This window comes from Cyprinus carpio, chromosome A2 (assembly GCF_018340385.1).
Source record: "Cyprinus carpio isolate SPL01 chromosome A2, ASM1834038v1, whole genome shotgun sequence".
NCBI classification, from domain to species: domain Eukaryota; kingdom Metazoa; phylum Chordata; class Actinopteri; order Cypriniformes; family Cyprinidae; genus Cyprinus; species Cyprinus carpio.
In genome coordinates this window covers 18435181-18452872 of record NC_056573.1, presented here as the reverse complement: position 1 = coordinate 18452872, position 17692 = coordinate 18435181, and the positions used below count along the sequence as shown (strand labels likewise).

At 36.8% G+C, this 17692-nt stretch overlaps 1 protein-coding gene across 2 annotated transcripts; it reads left to right on the top strand.

The window, feature by feature from the left end:
* Nucleotides 1-142: 142 nt before the first annotated feature.
* Nucleotides 143-13049, top strand: LOC109057229 (SLIT and NTRK-like protein 3). 2 transcript variants are annotated; one of them, XM_042776591.1, is made up of 4 exons: nucleotides 143-279; nucleotides 2276-2342; nucleotides 5576-5824; nucleotides 6881-13049. In XM_042776591.1, exon 4 carries the CDS (start codon nucleotides 6906-6908, stop codon nucleotides 9552-9554), a length of 2649 nt encoding a protein of 882 aa, XP_042632525.1. In that variant the 5' UTR covers nucleotides 143-279; nucleotides 2276-2342; nucleotides 5576-5824; nucleotides 6881-6905; the 3' UTR covers nucleotides 9555-13049. The 2 variants fall into 2 exon arrangements, with proteins under 2 accessions (XP_042632525.1, XP_042632520.1); XM_042776586.1 differs by having other exon boundaries at nucleotides 5544-5824.
* The last annotated feature ends 4643 nt before the right edge of the window (nucleotides 13050-17692 follow it).

The window sequence follows — 17692 nt, the reverse complement described above, 5'->3', positions numbered from 1 at the left end:
ACATGATGCTGTTTTATCTGTCTCAGCAATTTATAAGTTTATGTTGTCGTCTGTGTGGAGTTTCTTACAGTTGTCAGTCCACCACCGATTACTAAATTAGCGGCAAAACTGTAATGAAAAAATGTCCTTTCTCTCTTTTAGTAAATTCCAGAGACTATAATCCAATCGCCATTAAATCAGTTAGGCTGCTTGTTAAGTACAAGCGTGTACATACACAGTGATTTTGGAGTTACTATGATCCAAGATAAATCATCCTGAAGAAAAGGGTGTACAGAATTGGTAAGACATGAATATAACTGAAGATGCATTCATGGCAACTTAAATATACACCTTCCCTTATTAATAAACATGTATTTAAACGTTATATTTTGATAGAAAAGTTTATGGACATGCAAAGGTTTGCATATATATATATATATATATATATATATATATATATATATATATATATATATATATATATATACAGAGCTGGGTAGATTACTTATGAAATTGTAATCAGTTACTGATTACAGATTACATGACAAAATTTGTAGTCAGTAATATAATCTCTTAGATTACACATTTTTGGTAACGTAATCTGATTACTTTTGGATTACATTTAGATTACATTTGTGCAAATCCTTATTTGATATCACATATGTTGAATTAGTCTAATCTTGTACTATTTTGACATACAAAGAAAAAATATATTCCACAAAATATATTTAATTCACCAACAAGAGCCACAATAACTTCTTTTTCAAGTGCAATGTATGGACAGTTAATACTTACAAAATACTAACACTAATGTACCTTCCTTCTAGTGTTTGCTAGTAACACTAAATAAAACAAAATCACATCTAATGATTTTAAAGGATATTTACTCATAATTAAGTAAATTTAGAAAACAGCTACATTACAAAAACTAATATTGAAAAACGTAAAATTCACAGCAATATCACTGCCAGGTCAAATATTTAATCTAATAAAACACTAGAAGTGTATATGAATGTATCAATAAAAAACATAAAAAAAATAGCTACATTGCAAACATGAATTTTGAAAAAGACTAAATTCACAGAGCAATGAAATTTCTATCCATCTCAAAACATTTTAAGTGCATAGTAACGATGAGGAAAAGACAAAAAATATTACAAAAATGAATATTAAAGAACATGAAACTCACAACAATAACATTGCTCGTGTATATATTAAAGACCATATCTAAGTTTAATATTGCATCTCAAAACATTTGAAGTGCTTAAGGTAGTAGCAATGAAGAAAAATCAACATTTCAAAAAATATATTAAAGAACATATTAAAGGCTATATTCCCCTCCATTTTCCGTTATCTTGTTGCTGATTTCTTCTGAGCGCGATTCTGACACCCCTCCCCCGTCCGCCGGAAAAACTCGAAGAATCACGAACGTATATATGTGGCAGGTTTTACAGGAGAAAAATTTTAAAGTTAAAAAAAAAAGGGGATTTTTGGGAGTATATGTGTTTTGTGAAACTTATTACCATTGTGTAAATAAAATGTAATCATGTAATCCATAAAAAAGTAACTGTAGTCTGATTGCGAGTATTTTAAAAAGTAGTTTACTCTAATTACAAGTATTTGAGTTTTGGAATCTGATTATGTAATCCAGATTACATGTAATCCGTTACTACCCAGCTCTGTATGTTTATATATATATGATTATATGTATTTATTTATTTATATGTTTTTTTTTATATATATATATATATATATATATATATATATAAATGATTTTGTTTTGTATCATATTTGATATATCACACTCGAGGAGGAAAAACACATTGGTTTTATTCAGATGGCCAAACTTCGCTCAGATGTTGTTATTTATATGTCCAAACAGTAATATGAAATTCTGATGAAAAGCTTCTAATGTAAATCAAAATTAGATTTTTTTTTTTAACAGTAAACAGGCTGCTTACATAAAGAATCTTGAGCAAATAATCACAGGAAATGTGATTAAATGCATCCGATACATACAAACAGTATACTGATATACACACAGGCAGAGCTTAAGTGTCCTTTTGAAACTTTATTCCCTTATTAATATATTTTAACCTCATATTTTGGCAAGAAAAGCTTATGGACATGTTATACACCAACCACCCAAACAAATTTATGACTTCATATGACCTTTAGAAGAACTGTAACGATGATGAATCTTAGATAACATGGTGTTTTCAGTCACATATCACATCATTGCTGCTTCTGTGGATAAGACCTGTTGGCTTCATGTGATGTGTTTCATGACTTCTAGAGCTGTTTTGGATGAAAGAAGTGGACGGCTTTCATGCAAGGTTCTTATTTGCTGGTGTTTAGAACAGGTAATATGCTCTTAGTAATATAATTCTAATTAATTATTTCTATATTTTACAATTCGAAAGCTCTTAAGTGGAGATAATCATAATCACTGGATTCCCTGTATAATCCTGTGTGGGTATTATAACACGCTTGCATTGTTTAGTAGTGGATGACTGCGACTCTCTCCGTCAGTAGGGGGAGCTCTCGTCGTGGCATATTTTCTGCTTCAGTTAGTGTGGCTGCTTTGATGTAATCTTTTAGCATTTCAAGTATGATGCTTCACATGATAAGAGGTGATTTCCCTTGGAGCACTACTCCTGTTTTACGAAATGCTGTGTCAAAACATTTTGAGTTTATGTCTCGTGCGGTTAAATTTTTAACAAGATGCTTTTGACAAGGAAATGCTAGGCCAGAAAAGCACTCGAACAGACAAACAGATGAGACACTGGAAAAAGTCCTTATGCAAACATTTATTTATGTTAAGGATAGTTAAAGTATGCCTATAAAAATTCTTCAAAGTGATTACTATAACACAAATATTAACTGTGCAACATGGAGAGTGGAAATGTTTTTGATCATTTGATCATTAAAATATATTTTAAATGGCTATATAAGTGTCTTTCTATATTAGAAATGAATGCTGATTTTAATGGATGAACATATACGTAATAATAGACGATTAAGCTATTGTGTTCCACTTTACTTATATATATAGTGACCCTATTGAATGGTCCTGAGTGGTTTTATGAAAACATTTAACATGATTTAACATAAGATTCAGTCATGGCATTCATCGGTCAGATATTTCCTACTATTTGTGGTCATCCATGGCAACACTTTACTGTATATCCGGTAACTGAACCAGTGCTACTTTCCTCAGAGCACATTAGTATTACTATTACTGAAACATTGCTGCAGTTTTTGTGTTGTTGCTAGGCTGATTGTTTTGTACATTTTATCATGTAATATAAAATATGATTTTTATGATATAACAATTATCTGTTTATATTGTAAAAAAAAACTAAAAAAAATCAAATGGATATTTTTAGCATTTATATGTTAGTGCCTGTCTGTACCAACTGCTGCATGAATTAAAAGGGCTTCTAAAATAGCACCCTTCATCCACTGCACTTAATCCATCAGAAGTTTACATAGGGACTCCAAAGGACAGGTTCCCATGGCAACTGATATATATCTAATTAAAATAGGAGTGTAGTTTAATTAGCTTAACACTGGTTATTGCTCAACGCCGGCCATCCTTGGTGGAGGTCCATGTGTGTTAGGAGAGGGGTCATTGCTCTGTGGTATCCACGAGGTGCACCTAACTAAATAGTAACGCCACATGTGGATCCAGATACCCCCCTTTCTAGCACCTCAGTGTCAGCTACGCCCTTCATCTTCTGTTTTCTAAAGCTGTAATTAATGACCAGCTTCAGGCTAAATGAGCTTCAAATGGCCTGACCACCAGATTACATCTCGTGATTTTTATTTATTTATTTATTTATTTTCTCTTGGAAAAATTACACCTCTAATTGTGTCTCTTCAGTTGTCGCAAATTGATTTTGTCAAACAGTCTTTGTTGGTTTCATGTGAGGGGGATTTATAATTGAACGAGAGTGCTTGAAGTGATTTGCTAATTAGTCAAAGGTGGTGGAAATCATGTAAATCCTTAATATAATCATTCTTCAGACAAAGCCAGTCTTTTGTAATAATATTAATTACGCACAATTACTTGCTTAAATTGATCAGTATGTGAAAATCATGGCATGGCTATTTTACTATTATGGAAAAGAAATTGAATTGTTTCTTTGAAAACGAATGAAATATGCTTTAGGACAGAATTTGGCATTAGTTTTCAGAGACGGTTGGGTTTCTGGACCCCATTACTATCTTGTCAATCACTGTGCCTTCTTCCTCCTGCACAATGTGATGGCTGCAGAAAAATGGATGTCCAGCACCACATATCTTTAACAGCGAATAAAGTCGTATAAAGCCTCATAATTTCAACCCCACAATTGCTAATAACTTGTTTGTTTGTGTTTTTTTAAGCTTTTCTTCTCTTCAAAGGGCTCTGGTAAATACTCTCGCAGCAATTTGATGGAAAAACACTGCTTTAATCACCTTTAACAGGCTTTAGAAGAGAAGGGAAGCTGCTGTCGCAAGCTAATTCACTGGAACATGTTCAGATCTGTAGCCCTGATCTGTGTGACGGCATTAAAGATTTTTTAAGGATCTTCAGGAAAACGCTTTAATGCTCAAAGGCACAGAGAGCTGCAGAGACAGAGTATTAACTAGCTTTGGCTCAGATTTTCTGTTACCTGTGGGAAATTCACAATAAAGGGAAAAGTAAAGTCGATATGCTTGTGTGTTCAGAATATTACTTCGGGTAAATGTGAGGAATTTAGTGGTTTCATTAGCCTAGCGTTTGCTTTGGTTTTAATGCACAAAACAGTGATTGAAGCTTGCAGGATGGTATATTCCACAATAAACCAAAATTGTCAGATGAGAAATCATATTTATTTATCTATGCATATCAGTGTCAAATGACAAACTCATTATGAAGTAATTAACTGGTGATTTATAAGATAATTAATCAGCCATATGAGAAATTTTGCAAAAGTGGGCACCAAGTCAACATTGTTCATTCTCAGTTCCAAAAAAAGCAACATGCCCATGTATGAAGCACCACATTGTTGTGCAATAGATAGCAGATGGCACTATGTTTCCATGGTAACCAAAATAAGGTTTCATTAAATTGTTAGGGCCCTAATACCATGAAGGATGATGAATAAGTGACCCAAGAAGCCTCATCGCTCTGGGAACAGTTACAGTATTATTTAATAATACGAGAATGTTGTGATAAAACAAAGTGAATAACCCGCGTTACGGATTATGGGTACAAACAATCTCAACTACTTTATTTCGCAAATCAACGCAAATCTAACAAATATGTTTAGGAGTGCGAGAGTAACATATTTAAAGCGCGTTAAAAACGCCCCTCTAAACCTGAAACGGTGTGTAGCGCGCCGGCTGCTGCGTTCATATTCTTCTCAACATCTCGAGCATATTTAGAGCGTTTCATAGCAGGGCTGCGGGCGGGAGCGCGCGCGCTCGGTTCAGTATATTTTACTTGGAAACCGAAGTCCGAGGCAGGGCCATCCTGTGATGTATTTCAATGCCAAGTTGTATACTTGAACGAGCTTGGTTTTTCTTACTGTTTCTAGCCGAAATGTGCTAAGATCTCGCTCATCATCAGTCCTCACAGTGGTGCTGAACTGCAGCCTTCGCTGTCTTCACTGTTGAGCGCTCGTCAGGGGAGCGGACCTGCATCCTAAAGCAAACCTTTCTGAGACATTGCAGTCCTGTCACGTCTTCGGCTCTCCTATTTGCCTCCACCACGAGAGGAGAAGGAGAAGAAGCGGCTCAGCGGTGGTGACATGGCAAGAAGCAGCATCATTTAAAGTGGTCCATCTTCTGCTCTTTTAATTCCACTGCAGCAACCTGAGTGAGTAGCGCGCATTTCTGCTCAGTTAATGCCTCTTTATATGGATCCGGACGCGGGCGGTGGTAAAGGCAGACAAAGGGGAATGCTAATAGATTGCATTTTAGCGCACTGGATTATCATTATGTGTTAATTATGTCTCTGACAGCGTAATATAATGGCATGAATCGCTCTTGGTTAGCTAATGAACATTGTGTTCAGCTTCCATAAGTTAAGCTTTTTCATGCAGTGCTTGAATGGTTTCCTTATATGTCTGTATTGCATACTCAGTTCAAAGCTGGATCTAATCTGTCGAGAGAGCGGCGATGTAGACTGGATTTCAGTTTAACTTTGTCTTAAAAAGGATTATTTTTCATCTTTTCTTGTTGCAAAATATGAATATATATTTTTTTTAAAATCATACTTTACCTCAAAGTACTGCTACAGCAAAAAATGATTTCTGTTGCCCTAAAGAATTTGCTTGCAATAATATGCTTCACATTCATAAGAGGCGGCTTGAGGTAGCTACATTATTTCAATGACCTGTATGCACATATACTTCTTCAGTAATCAATAGAACCTAGGTCTTATTAACATCACATTCCTAAGTGCCCTGCTGTGCACATTAGCTAATAGTTCCTCTTGGAGGAGGGGAGAAAGAAATATTTTCCATGGAGGTCAAATTGATATTCCAGAGTCATTAGCTGATTTAGAAACTAAAGCGAAACCTCTTGAGAAGCATTATGCCTTTAAATGGATTAGGTCACATTTTGCTTCTTCTCAATATCACTGTAACAAATGCAGCAGGCATACTTTTAAGTCAATATTAAGCTCTGGTGCATTTGCTGACATTGGTTATTGAAGCCTTATTCTATATTTCGAGTATATTGTTTGCAGGAAAAAACTGCAGTCAAAGCAGCCAAGCTGCATTCCGCTCTGTCATACAGTATAGATGATAGCCTTCCCTATTCTACAGTCATATCACAACTAACTTGTCAAAAGTCAACATCATTTGTATTGAGCAGTGTTCATCATCCTTTCTGTATTCACGCTACTAAAACTGTTGTATTTTTTTTTCAGTGCAGTGAAGGAGGCTCTTGAGGCTATGCACTTGCCTGCTTTTGGTGAAAGCATGTTGTGGGTTACACTGCTAAGCACAATTGCACTTGGATGGACGACTCCTATCCCTCTACTTGATGAATCAGAAGAAATAGATGAGCCTTGCTTTGAGCCCTGCTACTGCGAAGTGAAGGAAGGCTTGTTTCATGTTCATTGTGATAGCAAAGGATTTACAAATATTAGCCAAGTCTCACAGTCATGGCTTAGACCATTCAAGCTCTACCTGCAGAAGAACTCTTTACGGAAGCTCTACTTCAACAGTTTTCTGCACTTGAACAATGCAGTGGCCATTAATCTGGGCAATAATGCCCTGCAGGATATCCATGTTGGGGCTTTCAGTGGTTTGAGCTCCCTGAAGAGGTTATACCTTCACGAAAACAAATTGGAAGTGTTCCGGAATGACACATTTCTCGGACTGGAGAGTTTAGAATACCTTCAGGCCGACTATAATGTTATCAAGAGAATAGACAGTGGGGCGTTCCGAAATCTCCACAAACTCAGAGTGCTCATCCTTAATGACAATTTAATACCCATGCTGCCGGCGTTTCTTTTCAGATCTGTCTCTCTCACGCACCTTGACTTGAGAGGCAACCGCCTAAAGACGTTGGCTTATAAAGGGATTTTGGAATATATCGGTCGCAGTCTTATGGAGATCCAGTTGGAGGAGAACCCTTGGAACTGTGTCTGCGATATCATCCAGCTCCAAGCCTGGTTGGAGCGGATTCCATACACTGCAGTTGTTGGTGAGATCACATGCGAGTATCCTTTCCACCTCCACGGGAAGGACCTCAGAGAGATCAAACGCAGTGAGCTTTGTCCCTTACTGAATGAAGCTGAGATTGAGTCAATTCTAGGCATTCTCCACTTACCATTCTACACAGGGAGGGTGAGGCCTACAAAGCCGTCATCTATAGTCTCCCCCAATCAAAACACTGTTTCCTCTGTGGAACAAAGAGAAAGACCCCCAAAGCCAACAAAACGACCCAGGCCCTCAAAGACACCACCAACACCACGCAGTGTGTTCCCTAATCAGCCGCCTGTGGCCGGATACCAGACAAGGCCGCCTATACCAATCATTTGCCCCATTGGATGTACCTGTAACTTGCATATTAATGACCTTGGTTTGACAGTCAATTGTAAGGAAAATGGGTTTCGGAACATTTCTGAGTTAATGCCTCGACCCTTGAATGCTAAGAAGCTTTACTTAAGTGGAAATCTCATTCAGAGAATTCACAAGTCTGATTTTTGGAATTTTTCCAGTCTTGATTTATTGCACTTAGGAAACAATCAGATATTTTACGTCCAAGAGGGGGCTTTTGTTAATCTCCCTAATTTGAGAAGCCTTTACCTGAATGGTAATAATATTGTGAAGTTAACTCTTGATATGTTCCATGGCTTGCACAGCCTTGAGTATTTGTATTTTGAGTACAATGAGATACGAGAAATCCAGCCGGCTGCCTTCAGTTTAATGCCCTCCCTGCAGCTAGTCTTTCTCAACAACAACCTCCTGCAAACGTTGCCCATGGGAGCGTTCGCAGGTACCTCGCTGACACGCCTGAACCTGCGGAACAACTACTTTCAGTGCCTCCCAGTCAGCGGTGTTCTAGAACACCTGCATGCTGTCGTCCAGATTGACCTGAATCAGAACCCCTGGGACTGCTCCTGCGACATCATCCCTCTAAAAGAGTGGCTGGACACGCTGAGCTTAGTGGTCATAGTCGGAGAAGTGGTGTGTAAGACCCCCGAGCTGGTCTCAGGAAAAGATTTACGCTCTCTGAATTCTGAAGTGATTTGCCCTGAGCTCCGACAGTCCTCGCAGTCTCCTGCTGAATCAGATAGCGGGTTTGTTACTGCATATCCCGAGGTGGGGCCACACCCGCCGAAAGGTGCCATACCCCTCTCCGTTCTCATTCTCAGCCTGCTCGTTCTTTTCGTGTCTGCATTCTTTGCTGCTGCAGCTCTTTGCGCATATGCTCTTAAAAAGCGAGAAAAGCTACCCTTTAGGAAGCAAGGGGAAGTGGGCCTGGCAGGCATTCAGATGGAATGTGGAATATTTACAGAACAGCCACCCACCTTACCAGAGACTCCTCCTTCCAATCACGTGTACGATAGCATCGGTGCTCCCTCCTCACACATGTGCAGCAACCCCGTTTACAAAAGCGGACAGGAGGAGTCAGGGCAGAAGCATCCATTCTCAGAGACAAAAGAGAGCGGTTCGCACTACAGAACGCTGGTGGAGAAGGAAAAGGAGTGGACCATGGCAATCTCCAGCTCCCCTATTAACACTATTGTCACTGTCGGAGTGCCATGTGGTGACATTGCCAGCTTCCATGAAAATGGAATTCTCTGCCCGACTGTCATTGATAGCCAAGGTCCCACGCCCAAGGTAGGATTAGTGGACAGTCTTTTTGGCACAACTTCACAGTTTAGCAACCTGCCTGACAGACACACGCACCCTCCCTCAGAGTATCCACATGCCAAACAGGATGCCAGACAAAAGCAAATGATCACAAACACCACAGGGACAAGGACAGGATGTCCTAATCAAACCCAAAGTGATTACCCTGAACTGAGGGCTAGACTCAAAACAAAGATGGATTACATTGATATGCTGGAGAGGTCATATCAATTCTAAGACATGTCAGATGTAAGACTGCACATCCAAAATGAAAATGGTAAGATGGAAAAAGAATTCATGTGATGTACGATGGTACGGATTTCCCTCAAGTTGCTCTGGAGGAAATCCCTTGTTCAGATTTTTTAAAGTGCCTTCATAAGAGCAGCCAGCAATGTTGTAAATGAGTATTTTTGTATCACAGTTTTATTTATCTAAAATACATAGATTTACATTAGAGGGAAAAGGATCAACTGCTGTTTCCAGACTTTGCGATGTTGGTAAACATGTGACGCAAATTATACATATGAATGCAGGGCGTGCGGTCTTGGCTTTTAACTTGTTTGCATTGAAAACTTCTGAGATATTTTTTATTTAACTGAAAATTGTCCTTCAGCAATAGAGATACTGCAGTTATTGTATAACTGTTAATTGCTTTGTTGAATCTGTATTTTCAAATTGAGTAGATTGTCTTTATTGGGACTTAATGAATGGTTTAATGGACCAAGGTAAGGTCAAAATATGTAAAAGCTTGGGAACTATTGATCATGTCTACAGATGTACCTTTACATGGTCTATATCACAAAGGCCAAGACAGATCTGTGCATATATTTATTCTTAGATTTCAGTGTTGCAATTATTATTGTAAGACATCATGTTAAATCGGTGTATAATGATTATGCCTCTGGTTTAGCCTTCCTTGGTAAAAAAAAAAAAACATGAATTCAATAAAGGGTGCTAAACTAAGCCAAGTTCTTTAAACTGTACCATTTTGAGTAGCGCACATGCAGATTTTGGCCTCTACATAGCATGCACACACATACACAGCACTTTATCCATGTGCTTATAGTATGCTTCAAACGAGATTCGAAAGAACTAAGTGTTTCAAATGAGACCTCATATGCTGGAAACTAGTAAATAACAGGGTGAAGTCTGTCAAGAGATTGCATGATATTGACACAGTCAATTTGCGGAAGACTGTCAGGTCACCCACAGACCTGGAGAAGAGGAAGCAGAGAAAATGTGCAGCATTCTTATAGCATCCTCTGCAGTCTCCAGTCCCCTGAGTGTCCATGGGAGGGCATCAGTTAGATACACCTATACCATAGATAAGCTGGTTTAACCTAGTTATGCAGCATTGCGTAAGGGAGAAAAATACCATTTTGGCATCATACTGTAAAAGCCTTGAATAAAACCAACCCTGAAAAGAGATGAAGCTGAATAGTTATGGATATCGAAGTTCGGTCATCCCACGGTTTGACGTTTGTCATTTTTATTTCCTCATTCTCATAATCTTCTTCCATTATTTCTCCTCTGATTGCATGAAATGCAATTACAAACCTTCACTTAGAGCCATCTGAACACATTATCCCATTTCAAAGAGCTACAGTAAACATTAAAGTAATGGAGCATCTAAAGTATGAAAGTGTGCGCCTGAATGTTTTAATTGCTCACAAAAGGGTTTTGCTGTTGGTTCTCTTGAAACTGGCCAGTAGACAAGCTGAAAGTCAAAGGACACGTGTGTGAAAGGAGGATAACGTCAGAGCCCCGGATCGGCTCTTATCGCACTTCCCCTGTTTATTTCTGCTAATGTTGTACTTGGCAGATTCCATCCCTCACAGGCCATCCATCATTTACACAGTTGGACGTTTATAATGGCATTTCTGCTTCTGGCATCCAGACTTGCTTGTCAAAGAGAGCAGCTTCCTAACCACCTTTCCTCGGCAATAATTCATAAAGCTTTTGTCCAAAGTATGAGGAGAGATAATCCACCCAATGTCACTCCAGTAACCCTTATTATATGCCTTTGCCACCCAATCCCACAGACGGCCTGGCCAACTGATCCTGTATGCAGTGAATGCGATCGCAGGGGCAGTCAGCTGCTCTTCTACATAGTGCTCATGTGCCTCGCCAAGACAAAGTGGCATTTAACCAAGAGACCCTGAACAGAGAGAAACGGGCAAATGTGAAATGATTGATTATGTTTAATGGTTGATGGAATCTAACTAACCAGCAGTTACTTTCTTTGATAGTATTGTGTGACTTGGGAAGGCTCCTAACGTACAGTGGCATCATTATGAGGTTAATAATTACTTCTGAAAAATGCTCTCAGAACAGCCATTTAACAAAACACCGTTTTTATGAATTCTGAACACGACATATGGCGATGGATGTGAAAATGTAATGTGACACAGCAGATAATGTGTTCCCAACACGTAAATGAGCCACAAAGTACCTGCGGAATTTTCAATGGGATGCAATTAAGTCAGCAAACGGTGTGTGCAGTTGCTTTCTGACATTTGCATTTTTACCGGAGATTGTGGCCTTTTCCTCTGGCTGTCACGCCTGTAATGTGTCTGCTCAGACATGCCGTCAAAACCCATGCCCCTTGGGAAATGCAGGGACACCACAGTGCAGGCAGTTGTCATTTTACTTAGTTGAAATGCTGGACAGTTGGACATGGTTCAAGTGTTCTGCTGTCGTCAGAGCTGTTCTTTCTCAAAATTTATCACAGAGCAGAAAAATAGGAAAAGTTCGCACTGGCTTGCATATAGATGCATTTCACTTCGACAAGAATTAGTTGTGTTACTGTTCTTAAAAACCTCAGCAAAGGCCTTTCTAATATTGACCAATATTGCTGCGGTATTGTGTTGTGCGATATTTACTGCATGTGGTTTGCACTTTAACCTTTCACTATATTGAAGTTGTTTGTTTGAGAGAGAAAAGGGGAATAATAAGAATGTGCTTGAAAGGGACAGGTATGGGGACAAAGAGAAAATAGAAAGGTTATTTAGAAACCATATATTTAGTTTAAAATGAAAAAGCCACAATAATTTGTTAGATATCAGATTTTAATTTCCCACAATCCGCCTATTTTATTGAACCAAATTAATCCCTGTTGATTACTATGCTACAGTATACTATACTTTTGATTGTAAAAATGCTAAACAGCAAATGTTACTCTAAAGAGCTATTTGAGAACTAGGAGCTATTGTCAACAAATCTTTAAGTTAATGTATTAACTAACATGAACAAACAATGAACAATACATTTATTACAGTATTTATTAATCTTTGTTAATGTTAGTTAATGAAAATACAGTTGTTCATTGCTAGTTTCTTGTTAATACACAGTGCATTTTGATTTTAATCATGCATTAGTAAATGTTGAAATTAACATTAGCTAAGATTAATACATGTTGTAGAAGTATTGTTCATGCTTAGTTCATGTTAACTAAAGTAGTTAACTAATGTTAACTAATGAACGTTATTGTAAAGTGTTACCAAGTTTATTTTTGGTGGTGTATTTTGGTTGATTCAGTGATGTTAAATAACATTTTTGATTTGAATAAAATTTAATTGTTTAGCTGTTACCACATGAAGCACTTTTGGTAGGGGTGGAAAATATCCAAATCTGTAACATTTTGGTTATTGTCCGGTATATTCCTTTTTTCAGTATCAATGATTATTTAATATATTATATTTAATTTTAATTTGCCAAATTTTGTATATTTTATATTGTGTGAATATAAGATGACTCCATTGCTAAAATGAATCTTTAAAAAAACACAGTAATTTAATAAAACTGTTAAAGGCTACCTTTCTGAAAACTTCAAAATGAATATTCATTTTTCATACTGTTCATTGTAATGCTGTGATGACAAAATTCACTTGTAGAACTTGAAATGATTTTAGTGGTTTTTTTTTTCATTATTAAGACAAAATAGTATAGCATGGATGTTGATGTATTAATATTGCCATTTATCAGTTAATGTTTAAAAAACAAAACAAAACTTTTTTTTCCTCATTGTTATCAGGTCAGAATTTTAATTTCAGGACATCCCTATTTTCCCATTCCTGTCTCTCCCTGTGGCTCTCATCCACCTGATTGTCAAATCAGCTCACAAACCTTGACTGAAAGATAAACTGTGGTTGCTAGTATGGGAAATGATAAGAGAATATTACCTCACACAGCAAACGTCTTTAAAGGTACAGCCGGTGCAAGAACAGGCTGGTATTTTGTATTCTGTACAGGTTCAATCTCTGTTTGAAGCAGCTTTGACACCATGCTGAGAGCTTTGTCTTGGGAAAAGAGAGTAGGATGCTGTCAAACCAGATCTTTTGTTTCTCCTCCTTTACTTTCCCTTCTTCATCTGGAATTAAACTCTGTCAGTAAGGAGAAAAGTTGTGTTTTAGTGACTGACGAATTACTTTTTATCCCCAGTTTCTTGGTACAGTGGGGTATAGTGCTGATATAGTTAGCGTGAGTTGGTTATTGCCTGTCCATGGTGCTGAATTTCTTTTGTGCAAAGGAGAAAGAAGGTTTCGGCAAGGCGTTCTGCTATGCTCTGTGCTGTGCAGCTTTTGCAGTGTGCTATTTCCTGCAGTGGGAGCTGATTTTATGCATTTGATGATGAATCTAGAATCTACTGTAGTACACTGTGATGCAGCCATCTGCACCGTCTCTTAAGACCGCCAACTGCTGTAGTTCTTGGACATTTATGGGAGATCTGTCAGTGTAATTGTGTGTTTGTCTTGGCTGGGAGGGCATTGATCTGACCCACGGCATCTAACGGAGCACCATCACTGTCTCAGTAATTGCATGTTTACATTAAGAAAACTTGATCAGCCTGGAAGGGGGAGACAAATGGAAAACAAAGCAAATTATATGTGGTTTGTTTACTTGAATGTCTTGAATTTTTAAATTTAAACATTTGAAGGTAGTGCTTTTTTATCAGTGATATCTGCCAAAGGGTTTTTGGCAAATCACTATAAAACAAAAGGAGCTTTTTGGAAGTTTAGACAGCATTGGAATGCTTTTAAAGTATGTTTTATTTTTTAATTAGGCTTATTTATTATTCTCAATGGAGAATTTTGCTGATCATGTTTTTGCCAGCAGCATGTTTCCTAGAAGTATCTTTCACCTAGCATTTCCTAATGTCTTTCTTGAGCTTACACAAAATAAAGGGAGAAAGAGGCAGGCATGCACACACAATGGGAGTGATGATTTTATTATACTAATATTAAAAATGCTGAAGTTTACACAGAGGTGTTTACGTCTGTGTCAGAGAGAGCTGCTTTGGGCAGGTGGGAACTAAATATGGAAAACTAACATAGGAACAGGCGAAAAATTGAAGCAAAAAAAAAAAGACAAAGGAAGCTCTTTGTTTATAAATCTCCTATCCATTGTGTTTAATGTCCTACTCAATCACTTATGATAGAAAATTATGTTAGAGTTTATGTACAGCCAGTCAGTCATTATCGCAAAATACGACAGGGTGATTGGGAGTGTATCAATCTTGTATCAGCCTGAAGGCATTTATTTTGCAATAATGGCCGCCTGATTGTACATTATCATGACTGATCACTAAATAAATAAATAAATATGTGTGCATGAAATGTTGATTTGTTTTATCTTGAAGCTGAGAAAAAATACATGCACAACTACAGCGTTACCATGGACGATGGTGAATATAGTTTGCAACAGCTGGGTTCCGGAAATAAAAACTTAAATATGTTTCAAATAGGAGAATTAATTTTAAACAATAGTTTACCTTTAAAGATAGACCTACTGTGATCTACATTGTTAAACAAAGGTACAGTATGTGCTTTTCTGAACCCACGTTATTTCAGTTTCTTTTTAAAATAATCGTGTTCAACAGTGGAATTCCTTGTGAAAACTACATAACCCATGATTCAGCAGAGAAATGACCACCAATCAGAGAACTGTGACAAGCAAATTGTGCTAAATGAACACTTTAGTGCCTGGCCACTCCCATGAAGCACCGCAAATGATGTTATAGAGTCTCCCAATGCTTTCAAATTATGTTAATATCCAAAACAAGCATATTTTCAATAAATATATAAAAAATAGAGTTTCTATTCATATAATTAACATATTGAAATCAATAGTTTCATATTTCACCATTGTTTTTTAAATAATTGTTATTCACAGTGCTTGATGGGATTGTAGTTATTTCCCTCAGTAAAGCCTTCAAGTACACATTTTTGTCTTTGTCTTTTTTGTCTGATTTTCACATTTTTTTTTTTTTTTTGCTTCAGATTAAAGCTTGTTGTTATTCATCTTGTAGCTGGCTGGTTTGGTTCATGGCTTACAACTCTTAAGCAAAGTCTTTTAAAAAATTCCTAAGGGAACATACTTCCAGATCCAAGACCACTGAAAAAGTTGACAGGCACTGTTGCGTCTTTTATTAAGTATTTTATGAATAGTAGCATGATTGTTGAGTAGTAATTATTTATTATTGTAGGAAGTGATGTTATAAAATAATATACTGCATTAATGATGGAATTTAACTTCTTAATGTAACACTAGATCCCATATTTAGCTAATTACAAGAGATTCCACTGAGCTAGATAAGAACACAACCAGTGAAATGTACAGTATGTCTGCAACCTTTTCTTATTGTTTTGACAGAATGAAAGAAATAGTTTTGCTATTTTAATGTTTGAATAAGCAGCCCCAAGCTATGCAGTGTTTCAGCATGATAAGACATAATAACCATAGTAAAGAGGGCTTTATGTTTTATATTGAATGCAACAGTATAATTACAAAGAGAGCATAATTAATGCCTTTCCATCTTAAGAATATGCATTTCTTTTTCAGTCGATCTCAAACCAATCAAAATATCTGTAGAGAGACATATCCACATATTTTTTTTTCTTTTCTTCCATTTTTCTTCATTCAAATGAGAGTGCTGACCCCATTAGATAAAAAATAGAAGTGGGGACAGACTGCATTCATTTTGAGAAGAGTGATTAATTACAGATGTTACTGAGACAATGAAATATAGATCATACCGACTGAGACTGCAGCCGGGTTTACTCAGTGTCATGCTCTTCCAATTTTGATCAGAGGAAAATAAATTCATTGCTGAGCTATTTGGCACAGGTTTCCGTGATCATTAACATTCTCTTCAAATGCTTGCAAAAAAGCATGCTAACCAAAAAAATCCACCGAAAGAGGGAGAAGGAAAGCTGTGACATGATGTAGTAAATTTATAGATATTTTGTTTTTGCAGTGTGTTGCAACTAATTTGGAGCTTGTGGCTTGTTCTAAATGGCGGTCTGAAATGAAATCTCTAAACCAAATCCTCGACAAACATTTGCTTCATTCGACAGATGCACAAGAAAATGAATGGAAACGAGAGGATGTGCTAAGGAAAAGGCGAGAGAAGATATACTTTGCATGGCTGAGATAAAGGACAGATCATTAGTCAGGGCTCTTAATATAACTGCAGGAACAGGAGAGAATGGCACTGTCAGTTTTTAGACATTTGGGATCTATTTTCATTTTATGTGTGCTTAAAACTATCTGCAGAGGTTCAACATCTAGCTTACATTAATAAAATATTAAGAAGTGTGTGGGCATGTTTATTTTTACACTGATGTCTTGACTTAAGTTTTTTACTCATGTCTTGAGTTTTTGTTTTGTTATCGCCATATTTTAAACTCTTAAAAACAATGACTTATATGTGTTTTATGTACAGTACATAGAGTCCACCTACATTTTGGAACATTTTCAAAGGAAACATTATGTAAAAAAGCAATTATTTTCATGACAAAGTGCAAATTATGACAGACACAATTCTAGCTATTAATCAGATGTAAATGGAATAAGTGTTCTTATTATAAATAACACACATACACATAAGTGCACACTTCAGAAAATACTGTTACGCAAGGCTTGCTTAAAGCCGAAAGTTTTATTTTTATTTTTTTCTGTTAAATTATTTTCTTCTATTCTAGGTTAATATGGAAAAGAACTATAGGTAAGCCATAAGTAGGTTGATATTTCCAAAAAGTGTAAGCATTGTGGCACTATCAAAACTTTGCACTGTTTGTCTGAGCATCCTGATCAGCCTGACATGTGTCATTGGCTCAAGCTGTTTGGGGTGGGCCTACCTGAATTTTTTAATAGAAATAGAGCATTTAGGAAATCTGTTTGTAAATAATCATTATTATTGCAGTTCCATTTGTTTTTGCTAAGTGTTGCTGAAATGACACATTTTAGCTTTAAATGCACAGTTAAGTTGTAATAATGTTTAAAAATATTACAGATTTTACTGTATTTTTTTAACAAATAAATGCAGCCTTGGTTAGCAAAAGAGACTTCTTTCAAAATTACCTGCAATTTAAAGT